Here is a 10,930-nt window from a genome sequence, read left to right on the forward strand (position 1 = left end):
CTTTTGAAAGGGAAATTTACGTCTTTAAATGAATCTCCATTTTATAAGAGTGTCTTCTTCCCTGTGCCAGGAAGAGGACTCTAAACCACAAGACACAGGGGAGAAAGCGCCAACCTAAATCTGTGTAACAAGACTTATCCTGTTTTCACAAGTCTTTCCCTGCGCCCTCTTCATTTCAAGAGCAGTTGTATTTAAACCCGAAGTCTAAAACAACTGTTTGAGATCTGCTCTTGAAGCTACTCTTCTCTCTGGATTATCTCCCATGTATACAGGAGGAATACATGGTATTAAGCTGTTTGCTTTTCTTGTGTCAATCAGCTTTTTCTTAGAGGGAATCTCAGCTAAGATATCATGAAGGGTGAAGGGAAAAATGATTTTTTCTTCTCCATAATCCCATCTTTAGAAGCAAACACAGCTGAAAACCCTAGGCATATGTATACTTTCTATATACACACATACAAGTTTACTTAATCAGAGCATTAAGGTGCATTACACACCCCCAAAGCTAATATAGACTTCCTGGGAAGAAAGAAGAAAGCCAAACAGTATAAAGACAGATCCCATTAACATACTTTGAAATGTCATGTTGAATGTTAATTTTAAAAAAAATCAAAGCTAAATAAAAATTTTTGATTAAAAAAAGAAGACTCTATTGCACTCAAGGACTTATTTGTAGATGAAATAACCAGAAATGTAAGATAGAGTTGGATTTAAATCTATTAATTTGTAGGAAGACTCCTGAAAGAATAAGTGAAGTAATTACAAGGTTACAGAGTTGAACAGTGTGGGATTCTGTTTTAATAAAGGCAAGGCTGCCAATAAATCCCTTTTACTCTGTGTCTATAATGTATGGCCCTGGGGTCTCTCTAGGCAATATGGGAGGATAAGGGTTGGGGAGCTGTGACCCTTCCTCTGGGTGGGTGATGGGAAGAACAGCTCCAAGCCAGGCTTCCTAGGCTCTCCAAGGGAGCCGGAGGCACCCAGTGACCCAGACCTTGTCCCCATGACTCCATATGACTGTGCCTCCCCCGACCCGCCCCTGCCATGCTAGCCATATGAACAAAAGAACTATTATCTTTGACCACAAAATATACATCACGGCACTATTTAAAATCAGAAGGCATTCCTAATACTTTATTATCCAAATAAGCATTTCCTGCAAGCATGTGGAATGTCATGTGGGGTAAATCCAGCCTTCAATCTCTACCAGGTAACTCACCTGCCATCATCATACACTTCTGAAGCAATGTTCCCAGGTGGACAGTTAGCTCAACTTCCTAAAAAAAATAAATCCCAAGTTGCTTTCTCCTGACAAAACCCCTTTAACTCTTGAATCTGAAATTTCATCATAGGTCAAAGCAAAGTGCATTAAGAGTCTGTTCAGTGACCTAGGGAGTGGACAAGGTTTTATGACTTCTCCCTTCCCTGTCTTCCCCTCCCCACCCCTCTCTACTCTTCCCTTCTCCACTCTGCTTCTGCTCCTCTCTCAATTCTTGAACTCCCAAGACCCACACCTGCTGGCAGGCCTTTTCCCTGGCTGCTCCCTCAGCCTAAATGCTCTTCCTGCGGGTGTCTGCCTGGCTCCCGCCCTCACCCACTTCAGGCTTTTGCTCAGTGTAACCCTTCTTCTGATGTCTGGCTCCTCTGCTGCTCTGTATTTCTCCACAGCAGTTGCTCATCTTCTGTTTGACCCCTCGGGGATGTCTGCTCCAGGAGGATTGGGTCTTCTCATTTGTCATCGTTAGACCTGGCCTCCAGCTGCCGGGCACACAGCAGTGCTGAGACGTGCTTGTTGAGTGAACCATAACAAACATGTACCTTTATTAAAACACATGGTGGGGTTGCCACGGTTCCAGGAACAACTCGCTAGCTGACCAGGGGGTCTTGGTTTGTTTATGAGTTGGTGTTCTAAACAGTAGATCTGTGACTTATTACAAGGGTGTTTTCAAAACGCCATAGGGGCCTGGGGTTGCAGCTCAGTGGAGCACTTGCTTTGCAAGTGTGAGGCACTGGGTTAGATCCTCAGCGTGGCATAAAATAAATAAAGAAAATAAAGGTATTGTGTCTACCTACAACTAAAAATGTCTTTAAAATGGCATAGAATATGTAGAAAATGAGTTTTTTTTTCCCCAGGGAAAGACAAATTAATAACCATTTCATTTTATGGATGAGGAAACTGAGTCCCAGAGAGGTTGAATGAATTCCCAGGGCCACAATGCTGAACTGAGACTAGGATGAGAGTCCCCAGCATCTCTTTTCCACCATTGCACATGGCTCTCAGATTAGCTGCTGGGGCAGTCTCTGAGCTGAGTCTTGGGGGCACCAGTGAGCCTCATTGCACATGTAGTCCACAGTCAGTCTTTTGGTGCCACTCAGAGTAACTTGGATCTTCCCATCCTGCATTCATTGGTTGGAGAGAATATTTCCAAGGATACACATAGACTGATGAGGGCTGGGAGCCTCTAACTTTTCTTAGCAGGTAAGACATTCCTGGGACAGATTCTGTTTTGAAAGGGGCCAAGGGAGCAGGGCTAATTCCCAAGGGAAGTGGGTAGCTGTCAAACTGCCTCCTAGGAGTGGCAGCCTGGTGGATGGCTTCAGTTTATGACCTTTGGTCTGCTGACATCTTGTCAGGGACTGATATTCGAGAAGAATTGCTAGCACCAATGAAGAAATGTGTCCAGGAAGAGAGAGGCCAAAGAGGGACAATGGGAAGGGACAGAAACCACTAAGCCTGTCTCGGGGACCTCAGTCTTTAAGATCTTCAAAACAATGTATCTTTGAAGGGAGAGGAGCAAACCCCAAGGATCTATCAAAGGGGGAAAGCCATAAGACAACTTTCTGATATAAAGATCCTCAAGGGAACTGGATCCAAATAGTAAAGACAGTGATTTGAATGTAATCTGAGCCGTCTGAGACTCATGTTGAAATTTGATAGTTATTGTGGCAGAATTGGGAGGTGGGGCCTTTAAGAGGTGATTAGACTTAAGAGGGATAAATGCCTTTTTCAAGGGAATGGATTGTCATAAAACTAGACTGCCTCTTGTGTTTTGTTGCTTTTTGCATGCAACAGCTTGCCCTTCTGATCTCTGCCATGTTCTGAAGGGGCACGAAGTCCTGACCAGATGCAGCTGCCTGATCTTGGACTTTCTAGCTTCCAAAACTATGAGTCAAAATAAACTTCTTTCCTTTGTAATCTACCCAGTCTCAGCATTTTAATATAGCAACAATCCGGGCTCTTGATCTTTGGAAATGTGTTCATCAGCTAGAGGTGAACAGTGAGATTGTACATTTACAACCCTCCAGCTCCAGCCGGGGACTCTGACACAGCTGCACCCTGGGTTGTGTAGGAGAGAAGGTTTCATTCTGATTATGTAAATCAAAGTCCAACCATCCACATTATGCACTAGAAATGAATTAGTCAGCTGTGAGGGTGTGAATTTCAATGGGGTGTCAAGACCTCCCTCAGTGGAGGAGTGGCTTTGTTCTGTGAAAGGAAAGAAAGTAAATGCTTCATCATAAAGCTCCCACGCCTCACCAGGGACAATAAAAAAGACAAAAGAGCAGCTAGTGAGCGCTGTGCACATGGCAATTTCAGAAGCCTGTCATTCCACCCAGGTAAGAACATTCATGGGCAAGATGCTCCATCTCCAATAGCAAAAGTTTAGCAGGAGGTGGCTATCTGCTTTTAATCAGCACATGGACACCACCCTAGAATGGTCTCAGTTCTGTTGTCTGTAAGATGGCTGGGTGGCCTGATGCTCCTCAGAGCTTACTGGAAACCAACAGCCAGGGTGAGCATCCAGGGGTTTCCTGCTTCCCCTCTTGCAGTCCTGGGACAATCTATAGATGCTCTGTACAGCACCCCTGGCAATAGCACAAAACTCTCCACACACTCATGAAATGCAATCCCCGAGTGCAAGGGCCATCCCTGAGGCTGAGAATGGCTGGACCCTCGATGGGAATGGTCCCTGTGTGGATGACGTGACCAGTCTGGACAGACCAGGGCAGAAAATATTTGGTTAGCCTGATAGCCACATCACAGCTGTGCCCAGGAAGGACCTGAGGGTGAATGGGGGCAGGTACCAGGATGCCAGAGAAGGACTGGGGAGGCCAGGCCAGGAGCAATTCTTATAATGAACCAGGCAGGAAGATAGGAATCCAGAGAGAGCCTGGAGGAAAGACCTCCTGTCAAGGGCCCTGGCTCACGGTGGGGAACATTGTTCCAGGTTGCCAACAGCATAGGGTGCAGTTATAGCTCCCTGGGCCTTGGAGATACTCTAGGCTGTGTTCAGAAATGTATGAATGGACAGAGAAGGGAAGTCAAAGGCTCCTGTTGGCTTTGAGGTAGGTATGGGTGGAAGATTTGTATTTCAGAAGTCCCTGCCACTCCTGAGAGTTTATCCTGGTCTCTGATGAATTACTTCTAGCTCTGTTCCCAAGAAGGTAGCACCCCAGTTCAGATGAGGAAGCAGGTATGTGTGTGTTCTCTGACTGGTTTTAAGAAAACCAAGTGCTTCAAGTATTTCAGCAATTGCATACTTCTATGTTTAATGTAGCTTGCATCAGAACCAAAAGCTGCCCTTGTGGGCTGTTGAGAATAAATTGAGAACTACTTGGATCTCTTGGAAGCACTGACTACTGTGCCATGGTGTCATGTGCATCTTTAAATGTCTTTTCTGTCTTGCTATTCTTGGTACTGAAATTTGAACAATTCTATTGTGAATTTTGATGATTTGGTAACTTTTGGCTGCAAAATCTTTTTCATTTTTGTCTTTCTTAAACATTTTGACATCCTCTGCTTGGCTGCACCCTCTGGGGCAGAGCCTGAGGGTGAAGCGAGGAGCCCCATTCTCTTATTGTGCAGAAAGTCAGGAGTGGAGCTGTTTTTCCACTTCATCCTCAAGAGCTAACTCTCAGTTTCGTGTTTCCTGTAGCCTAATGTGCTGTTTCCTGGCCTGAGACCCAGAAATGGTCATATAAACTTTACATGGAAAGGGTTTCTGCAGGGAACTCTGAGTTAAATGGAGGTTTCTCTTCTGCAAGACTTAACAGTCCTTAGTGTGCTTTGTGCATTGCAGAACTCTAACAGGGGACTCTGCTTTCCCTGGTTTGGGACTGGGCATGCCCTGGGGATGGTGTTCCCAGGGTGCATTTCATTTAAGTTCTTGAGGGACTTTTGTGGGGCCCTGAAGAGGGAGATGCCTCAATTGTTTAAGCCAGTCCCAACTAATCAGGGTTTTTATTTAAGCCTCTTACCCTTCCCCCTTATTTCTCACGCCAACTAAACAAAGCAACCAAATGTTTTATGGTTCTCCCAGCCAGACCTTTCTCCAAAATTCACAGGCTGCCTTCTGTCTTGCACAGTCCCTTTCTAAGAGTTTTCCCTTGTGTTCTTCTCCTGCAGTCTGCAGGGTGGCCTGTTTGGGGTCACACAGTTCCTTGGCACATATTTCTCCTTTGTAAGCATTTTCCCCTACAGGTCTCCAGATCTTGGCAATTCAGCAGGTGTGTTGGGGGTGGGAGTGCTCCATCATGGCAGAACTAGGAACAGCCACAAGCACAGTCCAGACCAGTGGTGTATCTCAGCCCTGGCCAATCTGGTAGTACTTGTAAGCTCTGTCAAACCTGTTCACCCCATACCAGTCACCTGTGCCACCTCCTCATCCAACCCTAGTGAACATTGTCCTTCGGGACAGTCTCCCCCACCTCAGGTTTCCCTCATAGATTCTTTTCTCGTCCCCTTTTCTGGCTCTCCAAGGGCTATGTGCCTAGGGAAAAAATGACCCAGGCCCATTCCCTACCTTTTCCCCATCCCTCTAACCTAGTTTGAAACCTTGTTCATCTTGGGTCAGAGAACCAGGAAAGTACCCTCCTGCTGCTCAGCTAAAAGAAAGGCTCACAGAAGAGCAGGAAATCCAAGAGAATGGGGCTCACACCTATATGGTAGGTGGGGGCTACCCCAGAGGGTGCTGGACATGCTGGCCCTGGGAAAGCCTGCTGTCACGTGGCAACCAACTGGTCTGTCTTCTATGGCACACCCCTACCTCAACTCAAGGGACTTGACCATATCACTCAGGCCTGGGCCCCTTCACCCAAGGGAAGTTGCCTGGGCAGCTTTGTTCTGGTGTGTGGGGCTGGGGATGGTTCCTAGGGCTTAAGTGCCTGCCAGGGTCCTGTATTCCCACAGATGTGGGGCCACCTGCTCAACTTGGAGTCCATGGGTCAGCAGGAGCTGGCTGCAGGAGTTCCCCAGGCTTAGGTGAAGATATCTTCAGCAGCTCCAGGAGCCACTGCCCTGGGAGATTCTATGTCTTCCAAAGTGGCAGACTGCAGAACCTTTGGGGAAATGGAGCCCAGTGTTTCCCTTGGACCAGGCACCCCACCTCTGAGAATCTTCCTCAGCTTGAAAGAAGACCAGAGTCCCTGCTTCACAGGGTTGAATACAGGTGACTCGGTTTATTCATACAGGGAGGATTGAATGGGATGTCCAGTTCCCCCCCCACACCCCGATTTTCTTACTCAAGGTGTGCTTTAAGCAAGGACTGCAAACTTAACTGCTGGCCATAATAGGAGGGAGGAGAAAGCGAGATCCTTTATTTAGACATGATTTTAGCAATTTGAAGGAATCAAAAATATTCGATTTCATAATTTTAAAAAAACCCTAGGGCTTGGATTTTATATGGTTTTTTTAAATTTCATTTTTCAGCAACCCACTTTATTGCATTGTATGAAAGCACAGTGAACTGAGATCAGCAGAACAATTAACTGGCCCATCACCACGACGGGACTTTGGATATTATTCTATGAGTAATATGAAGCCTTAAAGAGATGGGCGAGGGTGTGATGGGTCTGTTGCCTTCTAAGCCTTTACCAATGAGCAGGGAATGGACAGGGCTACCAGGATTCCCTCCTTATCCAGGATGGGAATTTTTTCGGACTCGGGTGGAATTTTGCATTCAATTGATTCCAAATACAGGTTGTATGGATGTACATGGAAATTCCCACGATTTCAGGAACACCTTCTGAGAAGTGGGGTGACATAACCTCAAGAGGAGCCAGATCTGGTCCTAGTGCCTAGTTATTGAGGCGAATGACAGTCCCATGTATCCTCAGTTGGGTACATGCCTGCTGTTACAGCTGTGCCATAGGGCAGTGGGCTACCGAGGGTAAGCTTTGTGGTCAAGACCCCTGACAGCAGCTCTAGAGCAAGCAAAGCTGTACTTACTAAGAGAAAGAAGCTCAGATAAGCCAGGTCCAGTTTGTGGGAGTCCTTTCTTAACAACAGTGTATCATGGGTTTGTGCCTTAGGCAGAATGACCCTGAGGCTGAGCTGTAGCAGGTAGAGCAGCCCCCAACCCAGAACATACTGGTTGACCCTCACTCTCCTCATGGTTTACTTTAAAAGTGTGAAAACAATTCTAAATTATGAAAACATTCCTTTTGTTTCAAAATCATAGACAGAACAGGTGAAGATTCACATCCTGTTTTACAGATGGAATAACTTTCCATATGTGCTTACATTTTTTACTCTCTTCAAAAGAAAGAAGGAAGGAAAGAAGGGAAGGAGGGAGGGCGGGAGAAAAAGAAAGAACATTACAGATAGAGCCAATCATCTCTACCCTGCAGAAATATATGTCTTTATTTAGGATTTCCTTGTGTGTTTTGTATTTTCTATAAATAGTGTGCTTTGGGGGCTTATTTTTTATTCAACAGAGTGTGCTGAGATTTATCTATGTTGATAAAGGTGGCTTGTTTATTCATTTTAAGTGATGTATGGTATTCCATTGTTTGAATGAACAAAAGCCTATCCATACCCTTATAGCTGGGCTATTTGGTTGCTTCTGGTTTTCTGTAGCACACAATGCTGACATGAGTGGTTTTGCACATTTCCTTGAGCACATATGCCAGAATTGTTCCAAGATAGAATCTAGGGTAGAATTGCTAGGTTCTATTATTATTTCATTTTGTTTAGGATCTTGATCTTCAACTCTAAACTTTAAATGCATCTCTTAGCAAAATAAAATGTGAACAGGGATGGAAGTGCTAGACAAGAAATCACATTTTCCATTTCCCGTATGAACGCTTGGAGGCTTTTCCTGGAAGAGGGATTGTTTTTGCCAGCGGGGACTCCCAGCAAGCAGGCTGCTGAGGGCTGGAGCGCCAGGAACCCCAGAGGTGACTGGGTTTTGTTCGTTGCCTTAGGACTCCACAGGTGCATCCTTGTGGGTCCATGACCAAGAGAAGAACTCCCAGTTAGGGAGAGCCAACCAGCCAAGGACAAAAGATCAAGTCAGTTTTTTACTAATCAGGGCCAGGCGAAACGACCCTCAGAAAACTAGTGGAGTGTAGTTTGTGTTTGTTTCTTCCCATGGGGCAGCTGGTGTGTTTTAGTAAACACTGGGCAGAAGGTGTAGCTTTTGGTTAGGAAACAGGGAACTGGTACCAAGAGGTCAAAGGAGGGCCAAGTATGTGAGAAAATTGTGAAAAACAATCTGTTTGTGCCTGTGTGATTTTTGTGAATGCTTCCTAGTACCCACCTCCTTAAAGAATAGCTCCTGGACAAACTATAGGTATTATCTTTCATTCTTCCATCAGTAAATTTAATTTGTGGCTTGAAGGTTGTTATAAATAGGCATTAGGGCCAACTATGCCATTAAGACTTTTTAACTATGCTGTGCTTTTGTGTTTTGTAGAAGTTTGGGAATTATGATTTTTTTTTTCTGTGATGCTGATGATTAAACGCAGGTCGTCATGTATGCTATGCACATGTTCTATCACTGAGTTACATTGACAGTCCATTTGTAGGAGTTTGGCATATACCACCAGGGCATGAGAAAGGGCAAGATCATCCTTGCTCCTGGATTTGAAGTAAATTTTAGTGTTCTGACCTGGAGGAATGGTCATGAGCATGTGTGCGTGTGTGTGTGCACATGTGTGCGTGTGTAAATGAGGTGCTGTTTTTCAATCTTGACCCAGATCTAAGTGCTTCTTTCCTCTAGTTGAATTCCCTGCTCCCAGACCCTATTGGTTGTGTGTGTTGTAGGGGTGACTATTCATAAAGCAATATACCAGGAAGAGGTCAAGAGGACACATCAAATTCAAGAACAACAAAAGCCTGCTCCTTTTCAGAGCTTATCAGCAAGAACAGTGTAGGCTGGCTTTGTGTTTGGGGAGGGAGGGGTCACACGGAGGCATGTGGCCCTGGCTGCACAGCTAGTCAGTCTCTTGTTCCTGCCAAATGCGGCGGTAGATTCGTGAATGTTAATTTACACAAGACAGTTGGTGTGCACTGTCTCTAAAAATAATGCTGACTCTCACACATGCATGGGAAAGCAGATAGATGTGCCTGCCTGCCTCAGAGCCCCCACCCCCGCCACGGGATAGATCTTTCCTATTCTTGAAACAGGGGTAAGCTTTAACTCTTTATTTAAGAAGAAAGTCTTTTATTGTTTCTGTTTGCATTTTAGGTTTTGGAGTGTCAGAGTCTTGCAAACACCTGGCCTGACTTCTGCCATACCCCAATTAATGGATAAGGAGACTGCAGCCTACTGAGCTCCCGAGTCATGATGCTCTGTGCCTGGCCCAGGTATTCACCTGGTTCATGCTTCAGCAGCTTCTTTCCCCAATGCCAGGGCACTGACTAGCGTGTCCTTGCTCAGAAAGTGTTCCTGAAGGGAAGCTTCTTCTCTGACCGCACAAGGCATGTTCCTATACTGCTCCCTCTTCTAAACACAATGGGCAGCAGCCCCGAAGAAGCTGAGATTCCCTCTGAGCCACTGGGGTTTGGCAAGAGGTACCCAAAGGCCTCCAGTGTGGCCTGGATTGAGATCCTGCTTGGCCTGCCCCCCATTTGAAGGCAGCAAGGTGAGCTAGTGATCTCTCCAGGCCACCTAGGCCCAAAGAGTCATTTATTGCAGCCTGGGTGCTCAGGGTCACCATATCCATGGCTGACTTACAGTCATCTGGGAAAAACAAGTCTAAGATTAAAATTGGCACACACTGTACTATGGCTCTGTCCAGAGGACAAATAAAGACCCTTCCATAAAGGTTTGCTCTCCTGAGAACTTCACTAGGGGTCTCTTGGGCCCTTCATTCTGTTAGAAGCAAATGACCATCTCCTTTCCTCTGACCTGAGGGTGGGATCCACACCCTGGTCATCCTGGATCCTCAAGAGACCACACAATACTCCTACAAATATCCAATGCAGGGGAAAAAAAAAAAGGGATGGGCAAGCAAAGTTTAGTCATGGAGGGCTAAGGGTGCGTCCCCATCATGGGCAATAGAGCTATGCAAAACCCACAAATACTGACTCAAGAATGTGTTTGCCCATGCAGGACAAAGGATCTGCATGACTCATACCCACCTGACACCTCCTATGGGTGTGGTGAGCCACACAAAAATGGGAGCTGCTGAAATAACAGGCATCAGGCACAGTGGCAGGAAATATGGGCCATCTCTCAAGAAGAGAGTCTGATGCTGGATATCTAAATGCTCAACCCCCTCATGCCCACCTCCACACAGTCTGAAAGATAGGCGTCTGCTGATGCAGCATTCTGAGACCACAGAGTTGGAACCCTGTGTCCCTCTGTCCTTCCGTCTTTCTGCCCGCAGGCCCGCCACAAAGCTTACTCACCTTCTGGGACCCAGATGTGGAGCTCTTGAGTGAGCCCCGCTTGAATGAGCTGCTCATCTTCTTCAGGGAGCCCATGAGCAAGCCTCCCGCATCCCCTTTATAGCAGGCCCACTGCAAGGGGGCTGCCCCCTCACCATGTGGGCAGAGGCGAAGCAACACAGAGCCACATTCTGCTGATAGGTAAGGGTGTCCCAAGCCTGGGGTAAGGCCTGCAGGCAGCTGGGTCAGGCCAGGAGGAGCAGGGACTGGTTCCTGCTGGCCACTCCTGCCTGACTCCCGCCCTGCTGATGCTCC

General features: G+C 46.3%; 1 protein-coding gene across 2 annotated transcripts in view; it reads right to left on the minus strand.

Moving 5' to 3' along the window:
- Trpm1 (transient receptor potential cation channel subfamily M member 1) overlaps positions 1 to 10,711 on the minus strand; it is a 132,059-nt gene extending 121,348 nt beyond the window's left edge. For both annotated transcript variants that reach the window (XM_076848873.2, XM_076848872.2), the window contains exon 1: positions 10,637 to 10,711. In XM_076848873.2, coding sequence (XP_076704988.2) covers positions 10,637 to 10,711 — 75 coding nt within the window. The remainder of the gene's footprint in view (positions 1 to 10,636) is intronic.
- Positions 10,712 to 10,930: the final 219 nt, after the last annotated feature.

This window comes from Callospermophilus lateralis, chromosome 3, assembly GCF_048772815.1.
Source record: "Callospermophilus lateralis isolate mCalLat2 chromosome 3, mCalLat2.hap1, whole genome shotgun sequence".
Classification (NCBI taxonomy): Eukaryota; Metazoa; Chordata; class Mammalia; order Rodentia; family Sciuridae; genus Callospermophilus; species Callospermophilus lateralis.